The sequence below is a fragment of the Larus michahellis genome, chromosome 2 (assembly GCF_964199755.1).
Source record: "Larus michahellis chromosome 2, bLarMic1.1, whole genome shotgun sequence".
Taxonomy (NCBI): domain Eukaryota; kingdom Metazoa; phylum Chordata; class Aves; order Charadriiformes; family Laridae; genus Larus; species Larus michahellis.
The window spans coordinates 103,036,266-103,063,932 of NC_133897.1; the positions used below are offsets into that span (position 1 = coordinate 103,036,266).

The following is a 27,667-nucleotide window of genomic DNA, read 5'->3' on the forward strand; positions in this document are numbered from 1 at the left end:
TTATACACTTAATATTAAAGATTTAAGTGCTTTGTTAAGTTTAGAAACCCAAAAAACTTTAAATTTGGACCTGGATTGAGAATTTTGGTTTTTTCCCCCAGCCTATTAACTCTTCTGGAATTTCACCAACTCCAGCACTGAAATTATGTGAATGAATCTGTGACAGTATCTGCCCATCTTATATTATTCTGAAATTAGGCTTTTTTAGCAGCTGTCATATATACATTAAGGCTGTGCTGTGGTTATTTTCTGAAGCCCTTTAGATACATCATTTTTTTTAACAATCACTAATGAAGCATAATTTTATTGCACCACAAGTCACCTACTTTTCCTCGTAATCTTTGTAAAATTCGGCAGTATCAATGTGGAATTTTTTAACACCACTCAATAAATCTGTTTTCATCTCCGGCTGTACCTTCAGCAGCAAGTCCTCAACCTGCAGTGCCTAAATGCAGACAAAGAGGAAAAACAGGCAGGAAAAAAGTCATAGTTTTTTAAGAAAATAGTTTTGTTCTAGCATTTCATCATTAAAAAGGCTGACAAAACTTTCCTATATATGTGATGAGAAATAGAACAGCTATGATACCTGTGTGTTTAGGTTCTTCCAGGCATAAGCCAATCCATCAACTCTTTCTGCATTTCCATCTTGAAAGAGCAGATTGTATTTATGAAGCACAGAATAAGATTCTTCTATAGGTCCAACCGTCATATCAATTTTAATCTCATTCTCTCGAATTTCCTTTAGGGCTTCCATTGCTCCCCGTACATCGTCAAGGTCATGGATAGGTCTGCTTAATCTCTTGCTGACATTTTCAATGAATGAATAAATTTCAGCCATGTCTGTGGCAGACTTTTTGTTCAAAGCTGATCCAAACGTTCTTTGTCTTGAGCGGCATTCTTGAATTAAGGCTATTTTCAATGACTCTGTTGCAATATCCACTGATTCCAGTACATAGTGATTTGGCAGTTCTCTGATTTGCATTTCTAATTGCTAAGACAAACACAAACAATAAGCTTTTAATTTCACTACAATTTCTCTGAACAGTTCATTTTTATTAAAAACCTAATACTTACAGAAAAGTATCTGATTTGAGTTTGGAATTCAGCCATTGTTGGTTTAGTATCTATAAATTCCCTCACTTTTTCCTCTGGATCCTACATAAAAGAAGATCATTTTAATTATTATTTAGCATCGGTATTACAATAACCTATGGTGGACCCAGCTGTCTGGGGTACTGTGCAAACACAAATGATCCCTCTCTAAAAGAGCTTAAGATATAAGCATTAAGATCAAATTATTTCATTTGAACTGTTTTTATGACTGTTATTTTTTGTACAGTACTCTTTAAGGTACTTGAAATCTATCCATAACTCAAAAACTGACAGAAATCACGATATCCCTTATCTATCCGAATTCTACTATGAAATTTACAATCCAGCTACTAAAACTTTGTTGGAGTATTTCCTTCCCAGTCTCCCTTCTGTCTGCAAACCCCCAAAAGCGGCTTACGTCCTCTAACAGATATTTAAATGGCAGAAATTGTATTCAGCCATCTTCACTCTTCCTGAAACAATGTTAATTTACCGCAGTTTCTAGTTAAAAATGGCCTGGCCATTTGGATCAAGCACAGTTTGGCAGGGAAGGACGGACCTAAGGGAAGAGGGCGCATTTAGCTTGTGGAAGCTTGTTTAAAGGGAACAGAGCACTCCACATCCTTCCTTTTCATAAGGTAGGCCAGTCTCTGCAGAGGTGAGAACTTCAGTGTCACTGGCTCAATAAATGTGTTAGATTCTCAGTTCAATGACAGAAAAATGATCTTCATCCGCTCAGTGACGCTCGTCTACAGTCTGCACTGTGAGGTCCCTGAGAAGCTATTACAGCATCTCTGGCCAATAATGAGTTACCAGTGACAGTTCCCAGTGATCCCACAGGAATTATAAAGACGGGGGGGAAACAGTGCCAACTGCTCACGAATTTTAAGGTTAAGGAGCAGATTAATTAACTATTTTAGAAGATTTTATTAAAAGGAAATATCGTGCTACTGCATCATCCAATCTGATTGTGCCTTGCCTGGGTAAAATGTCATACGATCAATATGCGGTTAGCTCAAACAATATCTCCAAAAACTAAGGTAAATAAGCATTAAGAAATGGAACTGCAGAAGCCATGAAGAGGTGAAAATTCCCTGTCTTAGTCTGAACTCTAACTGCAAAAAAGTCGTCTGTGGGAATGTGGTCATCTATGAGGTAGTTTAGGAAGGGGAAGTTAAAAATAGCGAGCAGTTACAAAGATAAGATTACTCCTGTTTTGATTGCTTGTTTCTTATCCTGACTAAAACACCTTTGACAGGTAAGACCAGGGGTCGTCCATCCACACAGAATTGAATTTCACTAGTCAGAATGAACACAAGGTTTTATTTCATGGAATATCTCCTGCCAAAACACTCTGCGGAGCTTTACCACTTATGTGACAGCACGCACTTCGTAATGAGGACAACTCCATCAGCCCAAATTCTCTTCTGCTTTGTAATCCTTATTACTGCAAAGATTTCCTAGATTTTGTTTATCATTTTTGTGAAGAAACAGAAAAGCTGCTTTCAGCAGTAGTTGCTAAGGAACTAGTCAGTTTAACAGTCAGGAGCAGTTTTGTAGTCTGCACTTTCTCAGAGATTCTGCTTATCTCAGAGATATGGAAAATTATTCTTTTCCATAACCTATGCAGACAAGGTGCTGTGAGAAAGTTGCAAAAGCATACGAGAGCATAAGCTTGTTTATGCTCCAACATTTTTTGTTCTTCTGCTTTCTTCCTCAGATGGTTTAATTGGCAAAGAATGACAATTTCTGTTCAACACGAGTAGACAGAGGAAGTATTATGGGTATATGGATACTACCATGTACCTGATACTTCCTACTGAGCACCCAGTCTCCTTGTGCAACCCAAAGCAGTTTATTTAGAAGATTTCACAGTATAGCAACATATTTTATTAAGTATGTATTTTAACCTTGTTCCAGATGCCCGAGAATTCAGAAAAGCTGTTCAGAAGATCCGATGTTTCAGTTTTAAGAGACAAAATAATTGTATTTAGTTGGATCACCACTTTGTTCACATCCTTATGCTCGATGATCTGCTTGTCTAAAGGCTTCAGTGCCACCATCCTGGTGAGTTTGCTCTCATCACGTAGCTCTACAGCAACAGCTTGTTCAATCTGGCATAAATTAAACAAAAAAAACATATGTCTGCTAATTTTATTTATATTTTTACATTATGGAATTCCCAATAATGCACACATAGTAAGTACTTCGAAGAACAGGTAGAAAGTGCAGAGAAAGCATCTACAAGGAGACTCCCTATTCTTAGCTTGGATTTTTACAGAACTATAGTTCTAGAGTTAAAGCTGATTTTATAAAAAATTGCTATGTGGAGTTCTACATTAATCATCTCTGAATGACATCTGTCAAATATTCATCATATACAAGTACAGCTATGCTGTTTCCTGCTCCTAAACAACCGCTCAGGTCTTCCTGCTTCCTTTAGTGTAGAATTCCAATCTATACCCATTTTTGGCCAAAAAAAGGCCTGGAGACAGTGTAGGGTTGGCTGCTTGGAAATAAGCATACAATTCCGCTTGAAGAAACTGAATTCAACTCACTCTCTCCTAGCTTGGTTTTTTTATTATTATTTATTTTCAGGACTTGAATGGGGTTTCTTCATTGAAATGAGCTGATATATTTTTCATGTCAGATTGACAAAATAGGAAGATATATTTACAAAGACACTTTTCAGCACAGATCTACATAGATCTGTATTTCGTTACCAGAGGAGAGAATTAAGGACATTTGAGTACCGTTATTGCGCATTTCTGTACTTCAACAAATTTCAGCTTCTATCTATACCTCAGAGCTTCCCAAGGTTTTAGTGCTCATTTTAGTGCCAGTTAAAATATTTATATTGTATTTACTGTAGCATTATAGGTGCTGTATGCAGCCTGGAAGTTTAACTTAGAGTAAAGTTTTTGCCTGGGAAGACTGATAATAATTTATACTCAGCTAGCAGTACTCGTGGATAATTCTCACACATTCCCTACTATATCATCATCATACTTGAATAGTAATTTTAAAAGATTTTTATTAAAGCAACTTTCAATTTTAATATTAAAAACCACCAAAGATAAGGTTTATGAATTATTGCTTTTATGTTCAATTACTTGCTATAGAGATTAAAAACTAGGCTTTCACTTAACAGGAAGATCCACCAGATTACAAGCGAAAGTATTGGTACAGAACATATTCTTATGAAATTAAGAAACCTTAACCAAAATACTAAAATTTTAATAAAATTAAAATAAAATAATTACCTGCTGCTGTTTATGATGTAAGTAAGCAAATTTCCACAGGGGGATATCTTTGGCTATTGATAATATGATATTTACTGCTTTGTTTACAGCACTCTGAAAACAGCAAAACATTCACTTTGAGCACACAGAGAGATTATGACAAATAAGAGGGGAAAAAAGAAAATAAGAAAAAAGGGATCCTCCAAACAATACCAAAATGGAAAAAATAGACCTCCATCTTTACAGGAAATATTATAATAAGCATGAAATAGGATCACCCAAAACACATTTTGTAAGGGGAAAAAATACTCCATAAAGCTTTATCATGTGGTTTTCAAACAAGAACATGAGACCTTTACAAAGAGTAACCATGAATCACTGGGGATCACAACTTAATTATAGTATCATTTCCCCTTAAACTGGTTATCAACGTATTTATTATTAATAATAATAGTTTCCACATTCACATCAGAATGCCTGAATACATTTGTCTGAATTTGTGACGGTATAGCCTATAATCTATACAGGCAGCTATATGAATTATTATATAACTTCTTCTGTCTATGGTATTTTTAAATTACACTTTGTGGTCTGATTTCTTACTGACACCACCATGAAGGCTGCAAATGAAATTAAACTTCTGATTTTGACAGTGACAATGCAAAGTCCATAAATCAACACCATAAACAACTAATACTTTGTGAATCATTTCAGACATCATAGAAGACTATATGTGTAAGAATTTTGCTGAATTAGTATAAGTTTAAATGAGTGTTCAAATTTGTCCATAGTTTAGGGCTTCAGACTGGTAATATTTTTCTTTACAATTCACTACTGCACAATGCTGATTTATGAATGACATTTTAAACTGATAACATCATTTTACACTCTGAAAGAGTTTAAGGAGAACAGGAAGTCAAATCAGGCTGTATCAATGGCATTCATTTTTATTTTTGCATTCACTTTGAAATGTTTGCCTCTAAGTAGAGGGTTGTGAACATAAGCTACTGAGCTTTTAGGAATGCAGTTCCTTGTACTAGCCTGTGTAACAAACCTGATAGGTGGCTTAATGTCCTTGCCATCCAATGATGTCATGAACTCAAGTGAATTTGAATCTCTTTTTTCCCTTCCTTTTAGTTCTTATACCAGATTAAACTTCCACATGTTGTTCCTAAAACAGGAATTTATAAATGTTTTACCATAGATGACTGAGATGCGCAATTATTTTGTTACCTGAATATCTTCAAGACTTGGTCGCAAGACAACATTTGGAATAGCCAGTTGAATTTCAGATTTGAACAAAGGAACCCTCTGTGTCTCTACACACTTGGTCATCAGATACCTAGAGTCAACAACACGCAATCGATGTCTTAAGGACTCTAAAGAAATCTTCATGCCTAAAGAAATATAACATTTAAGTGAGGTTGTATTTCTTACCACAATAAACTTTGGAGAAAAATCTTACAATGATATTAAAAAATTAAACATATCGAAAAAAGACAGACTCACATCTGACCAAAGAGTCAGTATTCTTCTGACAAAGCTGTCCTATCAGATTATAGCAACTACAGGACAGGCACTCTTGGCAGCGTGTTTTCTGTTTCATGTCAAGATGTGTACAGGCATATGAATCCTGAAGAGTTAAAGGGAAATTCTTAGAAAAATAACAATATTATCCAGCAGGTAAAGGAAATATAAAGTATCTGACTATGTTATAAAAGGTTACTTTTTACACTGTAGAGGTCTTACCTCCAGAGTTCTCCCGGCATCTGCTTTCAGCCTGTGCTTAAGAATATCTACCAGTTCGTACACAGAGCATTCCACTTGCTGACTCTGCCTACAAAAGCAACCTTACAGTCACTCACAGGGAATAAAACATAAAGAATACTCTTTGCTACTTTCCAGGCACACACTCCCATTCCCACTGCACTGCGAAAAATTGTTATGTGCAGGAAAAAACCCTTTACTTTTCAGTTTGTTCCTATTGCTTGGCATACAGAGAATATAAGACATTAAGATACGCAGACTATCAAGAAACACATTTGTCAGACTCTGTGATATCTGATTCAACTGTACTTCATAATAATTAAAGAAAAAAAGTTACTTTTCCAGCTAGTTAACAGAACAGGCTTATCATGATGATACAGTGAGATAATCTGTGAAATCAGAATTAGTAAAATAAAAATAAAAAAATAAATAGAAGGTATCTTATTATGCACAGCAAGCACAGATATCTTTTTGGAGAAGAACTGAATAACTATTCTGCTATAACCTGGAAAATAAGCATAGGCCAAAAAATGTGAAACACTGGGAGAAGGGAAATCTTAAGCTAGCATGAAGAATCAAGCAATTAACATGGGGATGAGATTTCCAGTCATCCATCTTCATTTTTCTTGCTACTGACTAGAATGCCATAAGAAGAAAAATATGAAATGCTAAACACTACAGATGCAATCTTACATCTGCTGTATTCAAGATACTTGGCTTTTCTCCCTGGATCCTGAGACTATCATTTTGCTTTAGACTAGCACCCTGTTAAAATAAAGTTTTAAAAGTAAACTCGCTAGGCATAAAAAAGTAGCACCTAAATAACCCCTCCCAAATATGGCCTTCAGATCTACACAGTGAATAAACCTACTGAGACAGTCTGTGAGCAGCAGAGACAGCAAGCTTTTCTGTCTGTTCCAGGAAAGAAAGCACATCTATAGGTTCATCTTCCGGCAAAATTATCAAAGCAGTGTTCGACATATCCTCCAGAATTCTTCCAATTCTGCATTCCAGGGTATCAGCTGCTTCTTTGACTACATAGTCCAGCTCCCTCAGGGTACTATAAACATTCTCAATAACTAAGCAAAGAAAACAAAATGAAAACAAATCATGCAAAATACAGACCTCTTAAATCTCATCTCCCGCCACCACCCCCATGGTATTACAATAAAATTAAGATTTAATGGCAATTAAATATCCTATTAAGGCCTGGAACCAAAACACATTGGACTTACTCTACTTTGGAGTCTTCAGATTCAACCATTTTATAATAAATAGTACAATAGCCTTCAAAATATCTCTTGTGTATTAAAAAACAACATAATGTATACAGTGGAAAACAGAAAGGATACAACTGACCAAAAATTATTTCGGTCCTTCTATGTAAATCCACAGGGAAATCCAGTACTTATATCATTGTAATTAACTTATAAATTTAACAGCTAAAATTCCTCCAGCCAAGATTACATACTGGTTAAACCACTAGATTTCTTCTTTCCTGCATATGACCTAACTTGCTTTGGAAAGAGAGAAACTGAGTCCTTTAACAGATGTGTTTATTAAAACTAGATAAAAATGACAGTTTCTGAATAGAGGGGATAAATTCTTTCCCTGTCCTTCATACTTTCATTGCAAAAAAAAGAAAGAAATATGTCACATGACACCCTTTGTCTTTGTATTTGTTATTACCAGACAGTATCATTTGAATCACCAACACTCTTTCTTACTGTATGTAGAAAGAAGTCGCTATGATATCTAAGACAGCAGTGTGAGAGTGGTGTCCAGCTGCTGATGCTTTAAGTGGAAAACATAATTTATTCCTATTAGGAAGTTAATAATGCAGCTTGTCTTTTTTTATTGACTAAAATGGACAGATAACACAACCAATTCCTTAGCTTTTTTTTTTTAACATATAAATTAGGTAGTACTAAATCCATTTTTTCCCCTTTTTTCCTGAGTTTTAGGCTAAAAGGCAACCATGGGGCCCTATACTTCCATATATTAGATGGAAATAAGGCACTTAAGACATTAGGCTCATGCATAGTGAGCTCGGCACATCGTTGACAGGTCAGAGTTATTTTATATACACCAAACTAATGGCTAATTTGTAAGTGTCCAGTATACATTCTGGGCACACTAGACATTGCACATCCTCAAAAAGATATGATGCATACAACCATCAAGAAAAGCATTCCTTTCTAGAGGCGATTCCATTCCAGCTGCAGCAGCAGGAAACAGGAGGTAGCCTAGATACTCTTACTGCATAACCTCTACCTTGTAAAAAAGGCCAATTTCCACCAAAGAACAATTAAAAGCTGAATTATAGCTATTCAGATATTTAACATAGTGCAGAGAGTACCTAAATGAATAAATAAATTACTGATATTGTAAAGACCTTTCTTATGATGTGTTACTAAACTATGCAAACCAAACACAAAAATTCATTTTAAAGCTATAAAACAAACATGAAAAACCACTTGCTATTGTTTTTTGTGCTCTGGTCAGGCAAAGGTCAAGTAACGTTAAAGGTGGCCAGCCCTGCCTTAAGCACTGGTCGAGCCACCTGGCACAGTCACAAATGAATAGCTGCACAAACCCATGCCCCATTTCACGTTCGGATTTAGGCTACCTCTGTTCCTGTTTATCTTGCCACGTAAGAGTGGTAAAGGGGCATCACCGTGGGGGGAAAAAAGGGTATGCCTGGTAAAGCAAAATGACTTAACAAGGGCTGTTCAAAGACAGCTGTCAAACAGCCCTAACTTGATCACCACAGTTTAGAGCAGGCCACCGTTTTCACCTTACTCATGTCTGACTTGCTTCTATAATCAGGAGGGAGGGATCTGGCATGTTTTTCCCTCCTATAGATGAAGTGCTCTTCCTAAAACTGACACGGAAATATCTGGCCAGTACCACCTAACGGCATCAACAGTTCACCACTTCTTCTCCTACTACATACATTTATTGATGGTCAAAGAAGTCCATGACAGCTGCATCAGGCCCGGAGTAAGGGCATCCTCGACTTGTCCTATGAATGGTTTCATCAGTGGCTTCAACATAACAGGAATCCTATTCAGACGCTCTTTGTAATTCATCAAGAGATTCTGGAGCCTACAATACACGATCATGTTAAGAATGTGCTTAATTCAGATACTTGAAACATAACAGAAGTTTAGACATGTTTTCTGTTAATAAGATTTGCAATTTCTAACACCATGTTAAAACTAAGAACTCTTCCCAGCTCTTTCTAGATCAAACTACACTTCTTTCTCCTCACTAACAGCAGAACCAGACTGGGGAAATAAATACCTCCCGTAAAGTGACTGTGATTGATTTAGAGAATCTTTCTTCCAAGGAAAATTGACTACTGTAAAAATCTTCAGGAAATTCTGTTGTGGTTTCAGTCGGGATAGAGTTAACTTTCTTACGAGCAGTTGGTATAGCGCTATGCTTTGGATTTGGGATGGGAATAATGTGATGGTGCACTCATGGTTTTGGTTGTTGCTAAGCAATCAAGGGCTTTTCTGCTCCTCACACTGCCCCACCAGTGAGTTAGGCTGGGGAGGCAGAAGAAGTTGGGAGGAGACACAGCCGGGACAGTTGACCCCAACTGACCAGAGGGCTATTCCATGCCGTATGACATTATGCTCAGTATATAAAGCTGGGGGAGGAAGGAAGGGGGGGACGTTCGGAGTTATGGCATTTGTCTTCCCAAGTAACCATTACATGTGATGGAGCCCTGCTTTTCTGGAGATCGCTGGACACCTGCCTGCCAATGGGAAGCAGTGAATGAATTCTTGTTTTGCTTTGCTTGCATGCGCAGCTTTTGCTCTACCTATTAGACTGTCTTTATCTCAACCCACAAGTTTTTCCTCACTTTTACTCTACCAATACTCTCCCCCATCGCAACTGGAGGAAGTGAGCGAGTGGCTGTGTGGTTCTAGCTGCCGGCTGGGGTAAACCACAACAGTTAGAGAATTAACAATCAGCATCGCTGAGAATGCAAAGAACTCTTCTAGCACAGAATCGCACTGTTACTAGAAGCAGAAAGAAATAATTTAGAATCAGCAAAAGTAATTTCAGATATTCAACACAAGAGAGCAAATTATAACTTAGGTGATGTATTATCTATACAAATGTTTGTTGTGCCTTAACCGAGTGGTAAATTCCAGTTTGTTTTCCTAACAGAAAAAAGCTTTTGATGTTAACTGTAACATTTTGGAGTGTAATGCCTATGTTATAGCACATAGATGCCTTAGCATTATGTGGCTCCTTAGTAGGAGCCCCACTTACAGAGCAGCTGTTGCAGTAACAAAACAGAAGTATGTAGGCATTTCCTAGTAATGAGATATTTGTGGAAATAGGAACAACTGCTTATTACCAATATTACTATGGAAATGCAGGGGAAAGCAATTAAATTTCAATTAAACTCCATCAAAGAGAAAAATTATAATAAATCAAAAGCATATGCAACAGACTCAAAGCTAGGGATTCCCATTTGCAGATGAGAATCAAATCCAAAAAGTGCTCACTCACTCCATTTGATGTCTTTTAATCTGGTCTTCATCTGCACACAAGCCAAGGACAACATCTGGAACTTCAAAATGCATTTTTTGCAGGTATTTTGTTTCATAAAGTACTTCCAGGACCACTGGGTCCAAGTTTACAAGCAATTCCTTCATGTAGCAGTACAGAGGGAGAAAAAAGAATTAGAAAATAAGGCAGTAGTTTGGTGGTTACATGTAACTGGAACATATAAGAAGATGTAGATGACTAAAGATTTTTAAAACAGATACCCATGTTTCTACACAGAACTTCATTATCCTCTACAAATATCTGGATTTTCCAAAGTATCAATCGATCAATATCTTACACTGATTTCAATTTCCCGTGACTCCTTCACTGTGCCCTAACCACTTGGCTCCTAAGTTTAATTCTAGTTCTGCAGCTACACTCTGTGGAAACTAATTCGCTTTTTCATCTCAGTTTCTCCATTGGTACACTAGGGAGAAATGTTGGGAAGGTTAGTCTCTGTACACTTTTCAAGGCACTAAATGCTATTAAGATGCTAAATACATTTGAAAAATAGGTTCTAGTTGTCCATTATGGAATCGTTAGTTCAAAAAATGCCACATTGTAACCATAACTTCTCTGCAATACGGCAGAAAAAATAATCTGTGAAGTAAGAATGGTAAGATTTTCTGTCTCAGCAAGCAGTTTTGAAAGTAAATTAACAAATGATTGATACATACTCAACACAGTGATGTTGATCACTACAGAAAAGACCATGATCCAATTAAAAATTCCTTCCTTGACTAAAATTTTGTCTAACATAGAAAATAAACCACAAAAAAATATCTAAAAAGATGTAGGTAAGTCAATAATAGATATGTATTTGCTGCGTATTGCCTCTTTTATGCCCTGAATGAGGCAGAAGCCTTACGAAGAAGAGACATGATGAAGTCTGTACCACAAATATACACAAAAAGGAAAAAAAATAAATCAATTCCAGTAGTTCAGTGCTTGTCTATCCATGATATGATTCAAGTAGCATGTGTAATACTAAACAATGCAACAGTAATAGAAAGAATAAATCATATTTACCTCGGTTTCTGGGTGCCTGACAAGTAAGGAAGCACACAGAGCATTTCTAGCCTGGTCAGCAAACCTGCACCAAGCTCTATGATAAATAAGTTCAAATTCCAAAAGAACTGCAGCCATTTTATTGTAGCTCTTAACAACCTTTTTCATTTCCAGTGTCTGCAATTCAAGGGGCGGGGGGGGGGGGGGGGAAGAGCAAACACCATTTAATCAATTTAATGAGTCTAATATGGTAGAAATGTACTCCACTAGACTTTTTATCACCACCATTAGGAAAACAAAACAAATAGAAAGCTTTAAGTTATGCTGGTTTAGAGATAAGGAAAGACACAGAAACATAGAAATATATTTAGGAATTTAATTATTAAGAAGTATTTAACTGCTCTAAACAACATAACTTTTTTCCTGATTGTTCCTCACAGTCTGTGCTACGACCTGTACAAAGCACTGATGTCCCATTGAAAAAGGTATAAAAATTATATTCTTTCATGAAGTATGGCTAGTGTATGAAGTTAAATATCTCAGTCCTCTTCACTACAGAACATAGCAGACAGAAGGCTCTAGGCTTGGGTACACAGCCAACAGTGCTGCTATCAGGATTAACATGAGTCAAGCCCCAGAAGGGACCAAAGCATCAGCTTAATGTCTCAAGGGAAGTGACTGTCCTCAGTCGCAGAATAATAATGCTGCAAAAAGGAATTCAAATCCTGGAGCAAACACTAACACCTATCCTGTCGGATGAGCTTGAATACAAGTTGCTAGAAAATTAAGCTTAGGAGTATAAAAATAAATCATATATCTGTTAATAACATGCTTGAAAGCTTAGTATAAATCCTCCTCTGCTAATTTCCAACCTTCAGAAGTGTGGTTTTCTTTTTAAGGAATGTCATTGGATGGTCAATTTTTCTGTATAACTGCTGAGCCCACATAATCTTCCCTGTTACCTAAAACACAGAAGATACGAGGTTATATTTCCCTTAACTTAAAAACAGTCAAGAAGCAAAGTCTTTTTTCTCTCTTTTATTTCATTCTTACTGGTGGTATATTACGTGGTATAGGTGGATTTTCTTTGTCCTTCTGGTAGAGTTTTCGAACAAATTCTAAGTCTTGGCTGTACTGCTGAAGGACAATGGTATACTTCTCATTAAGATCAATATGATTTTCTCCTATTTGTTCAAGCTTCATCAGAAGTCCCAGCATCTGTTCAGTCTAAAAAGCAAGACGGAGCATTTACTACAGAAGATTTTAATAGTTCAGAAAGTCATTGCTCATAAACTGTTATTTTTAATTTATAATATGTTATGTAAGATTGTAAGTTGTTTTCTAGGAAACATACAAAAGTCCCTCCAGACAAGTTAGTGAATTTTACTTCTGTATTTTGTCCCATATGTAATATATTTACTGTAGTATGAACCAAGAAACTACTACCACTACAGCATAAGGGAATATTTAATTTTTTTCTGACTCTCAAATCATCACTCTTTTTTTCTACAAACAGTCGCGGTAGAACACCTACACCCTTACTCATGCTTCATTAACATCTCATATCATGATCAGGGCCTGAATCAATGAACAGTACTGACATTAAGGTAACAGATGGCAAAAACTCCTTTCAGTCTAACAGGAATAACTTAGAAATGCAATAGGAAGCATGGGGAACACCAGGATGAAGAAAGAAAATAAAAAAAACAGGGCTATAAAATTGGTAAGGAAAGATGGAACATAAAACTGGCACCAAGTAACAATGAACATCATCTTCCAGCACTTCTGCAGGCAACTTTTAGAACACTCGTAATAGGCTTGATGTCCTCCTACATTATCTCGGGCAGCCACCAGCACAATACAGAACACTGGCAGTAATGAAGCAGTCCGGTAGGAGCTGTGGGTGCTCAGCCTTTCTGAGCACCAGAACAAAGGGTTTCCATTTGTAAAATTACTTACAGTTACTGCCTTCTCAAACCAGGAATCCACAAATTCTTGTATGGACTCGTACAATGCTGCAATTTGGTTCTTAAATTCAAGGTAATCTTTTTCAAACTAGAAAAGGGTAAAAGAAAAAAAAAATCACCTGTAGTGTTGCTTTCATTTCATACAAAATTCTTTCCCTTAAGTTTTTGGGGAATTTGCTTTATCTGCCCAGCACGTGTTCAGCACTGAATTAAAGAGAACAGGGACAACACCTGTAACAAAGGCATTTACATTCTAAGCAAAGCAAACAAAAAATAAGAGGTGTTAGGTTATATGATTAATGTCTCATCTTCATGAACACAAAGGAGCACAGAGGAACAAGTACAAGCAGAGGAAATCTAACAACCTAATCAGACCAAACAGAGCACACCCACCAGCTACTGCCAGCACTGCCACAGGAGAGCGCTCAGCTCACTGTCCACATATGAAACCCATCAAGATAAGCTAACTGGCAGGTTCTCTAGAGCACCTTACAGACTAAGGGAGGTTATTGCCTAGGAGATAAGGGACTCATTACAATTTACCAGGGAAGAGCATTTTGGGACTATACAAAACGTATTGTGGGAGTTAGGGAAGAAGCAAAGGCAGGGTGTGGTGAGGGAAAATGGAGGCATGACAGGATAAAAGGAGTTGGTCACATGTGAACAGGTTGCTGGTCAGTACATTTGTCTGGCCATGCCCTGCACCTGGTAACCCCAGTCTGTCTTGTCTTCTTACTTATCTCCATTTCTAACCATTTTCCTGCTTGAAAGGGCTCTCTCTCTCTTCTGTGTGCGTGAGTGTGTATGGGAGTCTACATACCAGCAACAGGAATAGAAGGGGCTTAAAGGGAGCTTCTAAGAAAGATAGAGACCTTTACCAAGGCCTGTAGCAATAGGACAAGGGGTAACAGTTTTAAATCTATCCAAAAGAGGGTTGATTTAGATTGGAGATAAGGAAGCAATTTTTTACGCTGAGGGTGGTGAGACACTGAAACAGGTTGCCCAGAGAACTTGTGGATGCCGCATCATTGGAAGTGTTCAAGGTCAGGTTGGGGTTGGATGCTGCTTTGAGCAACCTGATCTAGTGAAAGATGTCCCTGTCTATGGCAGGGAGGGTTGGACTAGGTAATCTTTAAAGGTCCCTTCCAACCAAACCCGTTCTATGACTTTATGGAAACCACGGGTCCCTGGGGCTTGTGCACCTGTAGAGTCAGCAACTGGAGAGACTGGAGTGTATTGAGGTGTAAGCATCAGCAACCAGAGTAGGAACCATGGATCATAGCAACTAGAGACACTTGAACATGTGCATACTGTGTGGGTGTGCAGGTCACATATAATGTCTAGAGAATACCAAACCAGAAGGGCAGCAAATAGGACAGAGGCTTGGGAATCAAGTGTCAGAGCACCCATAAGTCTAGGCTGGATATTGAAGAGACCAGCGTGGTCAAAGAGTTGGCTACCAGAGGGACCAGGAGGCCCAAGCCAGCTACCAGAGAGACAGTAGGGTCTGAAGGTCAACTACTGATAAGGTTATAAGTCTGGACCAACTACAAGAAAGAACTGTTCGCACGTGTGTGTCTCTCTGTGTCAGCAAACAGGAGAGCAAGGGGATCCAGGGGTCAGGTAGAGGGCAGACTGATTGCCTAAGACCAGTTACTGGAGGGAGCCATAGTGCATGTGTCTGGGGGTGGGGGGTGGTGGTATAGGTCTGAGTACCAGCAACTGGAGTGGGGCTGTGGGCCCTGGAGTGAGGTTTTAAGTCCAGAAACTGGGGACCTGGATATCCAGTGGCCAGTTATTGGATAGACTAAGTATGTAAGACCAGCTACTGGAAGAATCCACGTATATATACTTTCTACTAACAGGCTTTCCTCCTGCTCAGCCAGAGAGGTACAGGATGAGGTCATTAATACTACTTGTAATTGAGTGACTGCTGTGTTTTCAGTTTGTATTAAGCTATGTGGCCAGACCTGTGCGTAAATGTATTGTGTGTATGCGTGCATGCATGCCTGTTGGGAGTTACATGCTCAGCCTTGCAGCTGAGTGGACCTGGGGACATGGAACTGTGACAGCCTCACCTCTACTGGGTTACCAAATTTGGCAGCTCCTAATTAGAAGTAATTTGGGTACTTATCTGTAATAATTTTTCTTAAGAGTCCAAAATACTGAGGACCTACAGAAAGAGTTCAGTGCATACTTCCTCTTGCACAAAGCACTCCACAAGCTTGGGAAGATTGCTCCAACCAGTTAGATGTAGAAAAGCCACGCAGTTTTTAAACACCTCCAAATTCCAGTTAACAGTAAATGTTCTCTTTCAGAAAAGAACCACGCAGCAAGTACCACAGAAACATAAGCCAACAGCCAGTTAGAAGAAAGCCAAAGGTATTCTAGACTTAAATGTTTAAAGCAAAGTTCCTGACAGTTGCAAACTACAGTTCAGGAAGGCAGGAGAGGAAGTCAACGTTTCTAGCACTTCTATTGTGAGGCTATTAATTCTGCAAAGCAAGCAGACAACAGCTCAAAAAAAGCAGCTCAATTCCAGCATATAGAGGATGTATTAAAACATGAATCTAAAGCACTTGAAAAGCCACTTTAGTTTCTACCACCCCGCTCAGCGCTGGGAGTGATATCATTCACTTTCCCTCTAAAATGTTTATTTAAGTGCCTTTACTACCTTTATTATAATACTGCCTTTACTATTCCACTAAGTATTTTCAGTAACACTGAGTAACTCTTGCAACTAGGTAAACTGTATTTAATGCGTTGATCTGTGTGAATTAGTTTTGAGTCTGAAGTTCAAAACATATGCATTTCAAAACACACAAGTTTAGGAAAAGTTGTTTGTAGTACTACCTATCACACAAAACCTAGTTAAATTTACCCAAACACTTTCAAATTGTATTAAAAGATAGAAAGTACTATTATTACAGCAAAATACTATATATGCATTGTTATAAAATTTAATCTTCTTTGCATAACTCAGTGAAAAGCAGAGAATTAAGGGAGTGATTGTCAGACAAGTGCTGAACATATGTACCTCTTTTTTTCTGTGATCCAGAACATCATACTGTTTGGATTTGGCGTTTGTAGCAATGCTCTGGTAATGAGTACTGATCTCTTCAATACCTTCTATTTTTATACGCTGGAGTTCTAAAAGACTTTCCATAATATTGCTCATATCTGAAATCTTCTCCAAACGTTTACAGAATGTATCAAATTTTCCAAATATATAGTTTTCACTAACAATAAAAAAACCAACAGATTGTTATGCAAACCTGTTTGTCATGCATTTTTTCTATTTAACCCACATATATTCTACCAGAACTGCTACCAAGTTTCACTTAAAAATTCTATGCTGTAAGACTTAAAAATCAAGTAAAAACCATTTTAAAGCAATGGATATAAACCAGAAAATGCTTAATCCTTATATATGTCAATTAAAAGCCTTTACCACATTTTACAGGAGTTACTCTTTTAAATAAGACATTTGCAGGAGATCAAAATATGAATGCACAATGCTAAGAAATGCCTCCTGCTTTAAGTGCCAATACAGGTAAAACTCCCCTTGGCATTGTGATAGAGCTGACTAAATTCTCCTGGAGTCTTTTCACTTATATTCATGACTCAAATTTGTTGGGGTTTCAGACCATATGTATTAAATTAACACATGCATAAATTCCCCTGAAGTCCCCTTGGACATCTGTGAAGTCAACAATTGACTGTCAAAAACCTGTCACTGGTTTATTCCTGAATTTAAAAAAAACAAAACTCTGCAAGGTCATGTTCTGATTATAATAAATACTACATTTTAATTGAGTATTTAGCTTTTCTGCTAGCCAGCAGATATAATGATATCTCATTCATAAATTGTATAAATTAATATGATTCAATATTAGAGTGAATTATTTACCTGAAATCAAATTGCCTGTCGCTTGGATTTTCCTTTAGCTCCTCCTTAATTTTCTGAAAGGATGTTTGGTACTGTTCTTTGAGCGAAATGCATTGTTGTATCCTCTTTAGCAATTCTTGCCTGAGGAAGAAAGCACAGAAAACAGAAAATCATCCTAAGGCAGCCGTCAAAAGAACGTAAATAAAAATAGAACATTTCAGTCAGAGATGCAACTCTGCAAAATAAGAACACAAAATTATACACTACATGAAAAAAATTCAAAATATGAGGATTACATTAAAAGTTTTTGTTTTAAATTTGTTATCCAGATTGGATATTTTTAGTTTAGATTTCATTGCCATTAACCCAAAACTTTCATAGCACAGTCCAGAAAGGACTTGCACCAGGCAAACCCTGGCTACTGAATGCCTGCAGTTTGGCCATCTCTCATCTTCTGTAAACTTGGTATTGATGACGGGTTTTCCTTCATTTGCTTCTTTGTTTTTTCTAAGCAGACAAGACTGGAGAGAGATTTTTCCAGACTACAGTAAGCACGAGCAAAGTCTTTTTTATTTACATAGATACACCAGGAAGATCTTTGGTTCTTAAGGCTGCAGACAGTTACATCTTACACACAGTTGTTCATTAACCCTGAGGTACTAATATACATGAGGCATGGATGCCTCATGTGGCGAGGTGAGGCATAGGTGAGGCATGGAAATTAGCTATAAGCCATTTACCTAAGACTGTTGCTCCACTGTGGCTTTGTCTTTCACCTTCCAAAAGATCATTGGGAATTAAAATGATAGCCAGACTTTATAGATTGAAACCACTAACTAGGCCAGAGAGAAACTTTTCCAGGGACAGCAGCAGCAAATAAGCAAATAAAATGAATGTCTCAAAAATACATTCAGCTAGAATAAACAAAAACACATATTCTACTTTTATTTACATTAATTCTTTAGGATAAACATAGCCAATACTTAATTGATTGCTGGTAATTTATGCAGACTTCCCTGTACCCACAGCAAAATACAGGAGGAATCCAAATTGTTAGATTTACGTCTCCTAGCCTATTACTTCAGTGTCACCTTTGACTTGGCTGGAATTTAAGCACAGACATCCTAACTGTCTATGTCCTGATGAAGCTTGTAACACCTTTTCCTTCTCACCTCAGTACCCATAACCTTGCGCCAATTATACTCTTTCAAGAGGCTATTCCAATCATTACTTTTCCAGTTGATAACTTTAGATGTCATGGTCATCTTAACCCCTGTCTATGGTTTCCCCCATCTCTTTTGCATAAAAATAATTGACTTGTTCTTATAGTATGTGTTCTTCCTACACTATCTCCGCTTAACTTCGCATCCTTCACATATACTTGTTCTGACAGCGACATCAGCACTCACCACCCACTTGTTAAGTTTCATACAAACACTTCTGTGCTTCTGCTTATGCTGTGTGTAGCACTTGGGAGCAGCTCCATGCGAGTAGCTGTAGAGCAGCTAACTCATCCCTGCCTTGAAATGTCTCCTTTAGTTCTCCTGGCAGTGATGCCTAGAAAACACTCAAGGGCATCACAAGGTTTGCTGAAAACACTGTCATTCCAGCTGATCAACACACCATGATTGCTGGGGTTTCTCCATCCCTCTTTCCTCCCCGCATCTCACTATTCACTTCTTATGTTTCAGATTGCAAGGTCTTCTTATGTTTTAGATTGCAAGCTCCTTAAAGCTGAGATAAACATTTTGTTCATTTTCCATATAGTGCCTAACATTTGCTGAAAAACAGGGACTCTTGCTATACTAATAGCAGAAACAAGAACAATAGAAAGGAAGAACAAAACTAGTCTTAGGCATGTCTAACTAACAAACTTACAGCAAATCTAGCTTTTTTAATTTAAGGTGCCTCACTGGTACCATTAACACGCCTCATATGTTTGCTCATAGAGCATTCTCCACAGAATACTCAGAAAATACAAGCCTGTGTCCCATCCTATCACCCACATACCTCACTCCAAACAGACTACAATCAAATTGAGATTCTGGTCCTGGTACATATTGTCTCCTTCCTCAGACTGGCTTTCCTGCCCACCAACAGCAAAATATAAATCTTAGATGGGACTTTGCCAGTCTGTCCTTGGAGCTTCTTTATGAAAAACCTTAGCTCCCAGTTCTAATTGCTCAAGTGTGTTTTGGTCTAAAAAAAGCCATGAGGACAAAACATCGAGTGTTGTATACTGATATACATTACATGCTTTTCGATAATAGTTTTTTTTCACACAACATAGTAAATTTGGTTTTGCAGAGTACTTAATTCTACATAAAAATGAGTAGTCACAAGCTTAAAATTAACATGGGAAATACTGCCTGGCAGGAGGACGAGGTGCTACTTAAATTTACCTTTTAATAATCTTCATGACTAATCTATAATTTTACTTTGAGTGTTAACAAATGAAGATGAAATTACTAAAATTTTATCACCTGTCCAGATCCCAGATTTTTGAAACACCTTCACATAGATATGTCTTGCATGTGTTAATCATTTGATTAGTGATTTTAAGAAGAAGAGATGTCATGCACTCTGATGTGTTGTAGTATGGTGATGTACAGTAGATCATACAGACAGTATTCATTAAACTGGGTACTTGTTCCATCATTGTTACCTACAACAGGAAAAAATGGGAAAGTGAGCAATTCAAATTTCCTAAAAATTAACACAACAGAAAATGTGACAGCTCTGGGAGTATGTTTGTCAGTGGATAAATATCTTTTTGATTGTAACACATAGTTCTTGTAAACATCTCATTATAATCTGGACCGTCCAATTCATTTGCGGGGACCTTGGTAACTACAGTAGTGTCCAAGAATGATCAGGTGCAAATCAGGGCCTGTCCCCCCAAGAAAGTGGCAGGACAATTAACCCAACTGAAGTGCATCTACACTAATGCACGCAGCATGGGGAATAAGCAGGACAAGCTGGAGGCCATTGTGCAGCAGGGAAACTATGATGTGGTTGCCATCACGGAAACGTGGTGGGAAGACACACACAAGTGGAGTGCTGTAATTGATGGCCGCCAGCTTTTCAGAAGAGATAGGCAAGGGAAGAGAGGCGGTGGGGTGGCCCTCTATGTCAGGGGCGGTTTTGAATGTCTAGAACTCAACAGTGTGAATGACAGTGTTGAGTGTGTATGGATAAAAATTAAGGGGAAGGCCAACAAGGCAGATATCGTGATGGGAGTTTGTTATAGACCCCCTAATCAGGATGTAGAAACCGATGAAGTATTCTATAAGCGGCTGGCAGAGGTCTCGCGATCATCTGCCCTTGTTCTTGTGGGGGTTTTCAACTTCCCAGATGTCCGCTGGGAATAATACACAGCAGAGAGGGAACAGTCCCGGAGGTTCCTGGAGTGTGTGGAAGACAACTTCCTAACACAGCTGGTGAAGGAACCTACTAGGGGAAGTGCCCTACTGGACCTACTGTTTGTTAACAGAGAAGGTCTTGTGGGGGATGTAAAGGTTGGAGGTCGTCTTGGGCAGAGTGACCATGAAATGACAGAGTTTTCAATTCTTGGTGAAGCGAGGCGGGGAGCCAGCAGAACTGCCACCTTGGATTTCCGAAGGGCAGACCTTAACCTGTTTAGGAGCATGGTTGAGAGTGTCCCTTGGGAGGCAGTTTTGAAGAGCAAAGGTGCCCAGGAAGGCTGGTCATACTTCAAGCAGGTGCTCTTAGAAGCACAGGAGAAGGCCATCCCCATGTCCCGAAAAACGAGCCAACGGGGAAGAAGGCCAGCCTGGCTAAATAGAGAGCTTTGGCTGGACCTCAGAAAAAAAAGGAAGGCTTACATTCTCTGGAAAAGGGGCTTAGCAACTTATGAGGATTATCAAGATATAACAAAGCTATGCAGGGGGAAGATTATAAGGGCCAAAGCTCAATCAGAACTCAGCTTGGCCACTGCAGTTAAAGACAACAAGAAGAGATTTTTCCAGTATATCAACAGAAAAAGGAAGACTAGGGAAAATATAGGTCCACTGATGAATGAGACGGGTGCCCTAGTGGTGGAAGACACAGAGAAGGCAGAGTTACTGAATGCCTTCTTTTCTTCGGTCTTCACTGATAAAGCCGTCCCTCATGAATCCCATACCCTGGAGGCAAGGGGGAAGGTCGGGAGAGAGGAAGATTTTCCCTTAGTTGAGGAGGACCGGGTCAGAGACCACTTGGCCAAGCTGGACATTCATGAATCCATGGGCCCTGACGGGATGCACCCGCGAGTGCTGAGAGAGCTGGCAGATGTTATCGCTAGATCGCTCTCCATTGTCTTTGCAAGGTCATGGGGAACAGGAGAGGTGCCTGAGGACTGGAGGAAGGCTGACATCACTCCAATCTTCAAAAAAGGCAAGAAGCAGGACCCAGGGAACTACAGGCCAGTTAGTCTCACCTCTGTCCCTGGGAAGGTAATAGAGCGACTCATTCTGGATGTCGTCTCCAAACACATAGAGGAACAGGAAGTTATTGGAAGTGGTCAGCATGGATTTACCAAGGGCAAATCATGCCTGACCAATGTGATAGCTTTCTATGATGTTATAACGGGTTGGCTGGATGAGGGGAGAGCCGTAGATGTCATCTACCTTGACCTTAGCAAGGCTTTTGACACTGTCTCCCATAACATCCTCATTAGGAAGCTGAGGAAGTATGGGCTAGACGAGGTGACAGTGAGGTGGATCAAGAGCTGGCTGAGTGACAGAACTCAGAGGGTTGTGATCAGCGGCACAGAGTCCAGTTGGAGGCCTGTAACCAGTGGTGTCCCTCAGGGGTCAATACTTGGACCAATTTTGTTCAATATATTCATTAATGACCTAGATGAGGGGACAGAGTGTATCCTCAGCAAGTTTGCTGATGATACCAAGCTGGGAGGGGTGGCCGACACTCCAGAGGGCCGTGCTGCCATCCAGCGTGACCTGGACAGGCTGGAGAGCTGGGCAGAGAAGAACCAAATGAGGTTCAACAAAAACAAGTGTAGGGTCCTGCACCTGGGAAGGAAGAATGCCAAACACCAGTATAGGTTAGGGGCGGACATGCTGGGAAGCAGCTCTGAGGAGAAGGACCTGGGCGTCATAGTAGACAGCAAATTATCCATGAGCCAGCAGTGTGCCCTTGTCGCCAAGAAGGCCAACGGCATCCTGGGCTGCATAGGAAAGACTGTGGCCAGTAGGTCGAGGGAGGTCATTCTCCCCCTCTACTCTGCACTGGTGAGGCCACAACTGGAGTACTGTGTCCAGTTTTGGGCTCCCCAGTTCAAGAGGGACAGGGAACTACTGGAGCGAGTCCAGCGAAGGGCAACCAAGATGATTATGGGACTGGAGCACCTCCCTTATGAGGAAAGGCTGAAAGAGCTGGGACTCTTTAGCCTGGAGAAGAGAAGGTTGAGGGGGGACCTGATTAATGTTTACAAGTATCTAAAGGGCGGGCTTAAGGAGGACGGAGCCAGGCTCTTTTCAGTGGTTCCCAGTGACAGGACAAGGGGCAGTGGGCACAAGCTAGAACATAGGAAGTTCCGTTCAAATACACGGAAAAACTTCTTTACGGTGAGGGTGACAGAGCACTGGAACAGGCTGCCCAGGGAGGTTGTGGAGTCCCCTTCTCTGGACATTTTCAAGACCCGCCTGGATGCAGCCCTGAGGGATGTGCTTTAGGCAATCCTGCTCTAGCAGGGGAGTTGGACTAGATGATCTCTAGAGGTCCCTTCCAACTCTGAAGATTCCGTGATTCCGTGACCTAACACACTAAGACTAAGAGAAAAAATGGGGAATGGGTAATTAATAGGTCTTATTCTGGAGTGGGATTTTTCCAGAGGAAAAACAGAGACTGCACTCTTTTTGGCGTTGGCCTCCAGTCGATGAAGGTGCTGTAGTCTGCTTTGCAAAGGAATATGCTACCTGAAGAAAAGTTGCCATACATTGCTACAAAAGAGTTGGCCTGCTGTAAGAAGGACAAAAAGAAAGCTGGCCTTTGCTCATTTTGCCTAGATCTGTATGGAAGAGACACCCAGAAGGGGGAGGCAAGGCAACAATAATCTCTTCCTTACTGAGGATACTGAACTATAGCCTTTTCTGTCCCACAGAAAGATTCCACAGAAATGCATGCAAGCCAGATATACTCAGAACAAGAGACAGTGATTGGTCTAGAAAAGGATAAAAAAAGCATGGTATCTAAAAGTCAAGTCCAATATGGCAGAATGGTGAATATTTGCAGAAGAAAAGCCGTGTAAAATAGCACAATGGATTCAAACAGAGTTCAAGCTTTGAAAATTTAGAAAATTTGTAAGCAGCTGGATTATGCGTAAATCTTCTGAACCATGTAAGCTTAGACAGCTTTGCTTGGTGGCTGTACCTTCAAAATCCATCCTCTCACTTAAAAAATTAAATCCAAGAGCCACATGGTTATGACAGTAAGTTTTATCATTTGAACCGGGATGAAAGTAAATACATGCTACCTGGAAGAGAAACAGCTTCAACCTATAAAATAAGTGGAAACCCCTCCCAGCTAATTTTAGCTCAACTGAAAGCATAAGATCATTTTATGACATTTGTGTTAAAACAATCATGAGTAACTGCTACCTGAAGCATGGAGACAGGACAAGGTACCATATGTAAAGACTAACGTCACAAAACCAATTCAGCTCGGTATCAGCTTTGGAAAAACATCATCTTTTGCTTATTTTTGCCATCCCCTTCAGTTATCTTCTGGAATGACAACTGCCTCCTACACAAAAAGTAGTATTATCTCTGACTTATTCAAAATCTGTAAACTCAATTCATTAATGCCAAAGGAGTTAGGTTGTCCACTAATCATTAAGCAAAGAAGAAATATCTTTCTTTCAGCAGCAAAAGCCCTTCCTTTCTTTTCTGAATTTCACGTTAAGTACTTTTAGAGTACTACTTACAGGTGAAGCTTTGGCAAGTGGACCAAAAAATTTATCCAATGTATATAAATATCTCACATTGTCTTTAGCTTCATTGGCAGCAATTGTTATATTACCATCCTGAAGGGAAATAGAATTAATACTGTTAAAATTTGCTATAAAAGTTCTTGCACTTTTACAGTGCATGCTACCACAAGGCTATGATTCCATCTTGCAAACATTTTCTGACAAGTTCTCTCAAACAAACCATTTCTTCTTCACTTAAGAAATAATTGCTTTTACATTGGTAAATTGGAATTGGTAAGCTCTACCTGCCAATCAGCAACATTCTGGATGTGATTTAGAGGAACTCCTCACTCAGACCCCCAAAGTTTTACCTTCATGATGGAAGTGCTATAGCATGGGGTTGATAATCCAATTTACATTTTAGAATGGTTTTAGCATGGTACAACTGTTTTTTAAACTACCAGTTCTACAGAACTTTGACAAGATCCTTGAAATATACCAGGGTGGTTCCCATCATTTTTTCATAAACAATATGGCAAAGCAGTTCACAACTAATGCCTATATATCTTTCTACTCATTTCTACTCATAACAGGTGGAACTACCCAGTACTTAGGAGGCAATTCTGTATGAAGAAAGGAATGTAGTTCTGACTTGTACTGGCTCTACAGACTTGTACAGACACTACCATCGTAATTCCATTTATCATAAAAGTCTGCAAGTATGCTAAGCACAAAGTAAAAAACTCAGTAAAATGACACTGTTCTCCTGGTCTATTTTCAAAACAGTAGATTATCTTTTTAACTGCTGTAAGAGCTACATTCTAATGGGTGTTGGGGGTCTGATTGCCGGTACGTTGCTTGCAGCTTATTTTCTGGCCTGCCTACAATTTTTACTGATAAGTTTACATTACTGAAGTAGAAGTTATGCTACAAAAACCCAGCTGTTAATAATCCTACAAGCAATATGATAAAATTTCAGGCATCTCTACCGTTAACCATCACAGGGTACAGCTGGAGAGAGACAGATGTTGTATTACTGCATTACTTTACTTTCGCACAACTATTCCACCCACTATGTTAATGAAAGACACATTGCAGAAAGCACTGACTTCTTTTCAAGTAATCTATTTTTTTAACTTCAGAATCTTCAGTGTTAAATGTTTCAAACAGATTAATAAACCACAGTATAAAGGCAGCATAAACACTCAAAGCTATTTTTATCATTGTGTGTTCAGTTCTGTGTGTATTACAAATACAGTACTGTACTCATTTAAAACTTTTAATAAAACATAGTAATTACCAGCTCTTTCCACTGCTTTAATGTCTTTGATCGCGCTGCCTGAAGAATACTTATAATTTTCTTCACTCTTGAGCTCTTGATCTCATCTAAAAGGCTTTGAAGAAAGAAACACATTTAAATATCTCTTTAAAATGAAAGTTTAAATTTATTTTTAAAAAGCTTTTCTAGACTCTATGAGAAATAATGCAGGAATTTAACCTGTTAAAAGATGACATTCTTGATTTCCAGTGTTCCAGCTCTGCCGATGGACCAATGTCATCAGCTTCTCTTCTCATTTGTTCACTCTCCACTAAAACTTGTTTGATCTGTTTGATCCAAATCATTACCGCTTCTTCAAGTTTCTCAGTGACCTGTGTATTACTGCCTTCAAAATCACAGGATATGACAGTCTCATAAGTATGAAGAAATATATGCAGATTTTTAACTACAGAAATGAAACGTCATTGGCAAATGTAAGCTAAGACGCTGTGTAAGCTGGGTATATTCAAATCACCAACCAAAACCAGGAAAAGATAAAGACTATAGCAACAAGATGCACACACAACTTATATCCACCTACTCTGTTACTATTGCATATCCTTTACAACAGAAACAGTTAAAAATACAGTGAGTTCATAAGGAAAAAAAAAAAAACAGCAACATGGTTTTGGGAGAATCATGTTTCAGAGATCCAAGAAATGCATTAGCTATGATGCGTGTATTTTTCTGCCTCTATTTGGTAAGTAAAGACTTGACTTCTCCACATTTCTCTCTTTGTGCCATTACGGCTTATTCCACATTAAAAGCATCACGTAAAGGACACCGTTATTAACAGTCACAAAAAAAACCCTGCCATTTTTAAGTCAGCACATATTTTAGATTGTCCTAGTGGCTGAAAGAGTCCGGTTTGCTTCATGCATTATGTTTAGGACTTGTGGACCTTAAACTGCTAAACAGACCTAAAGAACTTTTTCAGCCATATAACATTATTGCCTCATCTTAAAAGCCAGTAGTTCTTCTCTGGAAGCTGTTCTGCCATAGGCTCATGTAAGATTGAAGGGGATTGCAGAAGTATTGACTGGTTTGGCATTATTTCAGTCTGAAAATCCACATGGTGATAAGAAATGGTGGAAGGCTACTGTTCAAAGAGACATAACTGCTCTTTTTCTTACACACACACATATATATATAAAAAAATTATAGAAATACATCTTGTTTTGACTCACAAGCCTCAGAGCCAGACTTAATATTGGATAAGTTTCCCCAGTATCAAAGAAAGCATAGAGTATACACACTAGTAGTTAGCTTCACTCAGCAACTACTTGGCCAGCAAATTTGGAGAAACAAGCCAGTGTGTACATGATATGACAAGGAACTAAATCGTTTAAGACCTATGAATTAAAGGATAGGCAAATGATTGATGACCTTAAGATTACACAGTCAGAAACCTGGAAAGAGTAAGCAGAAAAATGTATATAGCTGAAGGAAGACAAATTATTTCTTAAAGGTAATTTTTTATTAATGACATAACATTTATTTTATAAGCAGCATCATTGTGTTTGCTTTGCTGTAGGAATTACTCACCTGCAGTTATGTAGTCAGATGGGTTCTGTAAGTTGCTGATATAAATATCAATATCCACTTTTGTGAGCTGAATTTTATCTTCTATATTCTGTCTTGATGATGACAAAGTACCCACAAATTTATCCACTGAATACAGAAAGTCTTGTATCTGGCTGTTCTTCAAGCCTTCTTTCACAGCTCCCCAGTTCTGATTATTTTACGATTCATGCCAAAAAAAAAAAAAAAAAAAAAGAAGTTAAAACAAGGGTCACACTTTCTTTTGGTTTTTTTTTTTTTTTTTTGTTGTTTTGTTTTGTTTTTTTAACACAAAAGGTATTTTATTTTTCATTAGAAAGGTAT

At 38.5% G+C, this 27,667-nt stretch overlaps 1 protein-coding gene across 1 annotated transcript in view; it reads right to left on the minus strand.

The window, feature by feature from the left end:
* Window positions 1–27,667, minus strand: part of LOC141739348 (dynein axonemal heavy chain 5-like) — a 170,551-nt gene that overhangs the window by 129,026 nt on the left and 13,858 nt on the right. The window contains exons 9-30 of the mRNA XM_074576432.1: window positions 27,329–27,515; window positions 25,964–26,129; window positions 25,766–25,859; window positions 24,481–24,579; window positions 20,021–20,202; window positions 17,559–17,678; window positions 16,686–16,887; window positions 13,641–13,736; window positions 12,735–12,908; window positions 12,554–12,643; window positions 11,703–11,858; window positions 10,635–10,774; window positions 9,058–9,209; window positions 6,973–7,180; window positions 6,084–6,171; window positions 5,844–5,967; window positions 5,568–5,731; window positions 4,356–4,448; window positions 3,003–3,206; window positions 1,075–1,155; window positions 587–991; window positions 327–445 (exon numbers count right to left, since the gene is read on the minus strand). Coding sequence (XP_074432533.1) covers window positions 327–445; window positions 587–991; window positions 1,075–1,155; window positions 3,003–3,206; window positions 4,356–4,448; window positions 5,568–5,731; window positions 5,844–5,967; window positions 6,084–6,171; window positions 6,973–7,180; window positions 9,058–9,209; window positions 10,635–10,774; window positions 11,703–11,858; window positions 12,554–12,643; window positions 12,735–12,908; window positions 13,641–13,736; window positions 16,686–16,887; window positions 17,559–17,678; window positions 20,021–20,202; window positions 24,481–24,579; window positions 25,766–25,859; window positions 25,964–26,129; window positions 27,329–27,515 — 3,344 coding nt within the window. The remainder of the gene's footprint in view (window positions 1–326; window positions 446–586; window positions 992–1,074; window positions 1,156–3,002; window positions 3,207–4,355; window positions 4,449–5,567; window positions 5,732–5,843; window positions 5,968–6,083; window positions 6,172–6,972; window positions 7,181–9,057; window positions 9,210–10,634; window positions 10,775–11,702; window positions 11,859–12,553; window positions 12,644–12,734; window positions 12,909–13,640; window positions 13,737–16,685; window positions 16,888–17,558; window positions 17,679–20,020; window positions 20,203–24,480; window positions 24,580–25,765; window positions 25,860–25,963; window positions 26,130–27,328; window positions 27,516–27,667) is intronic.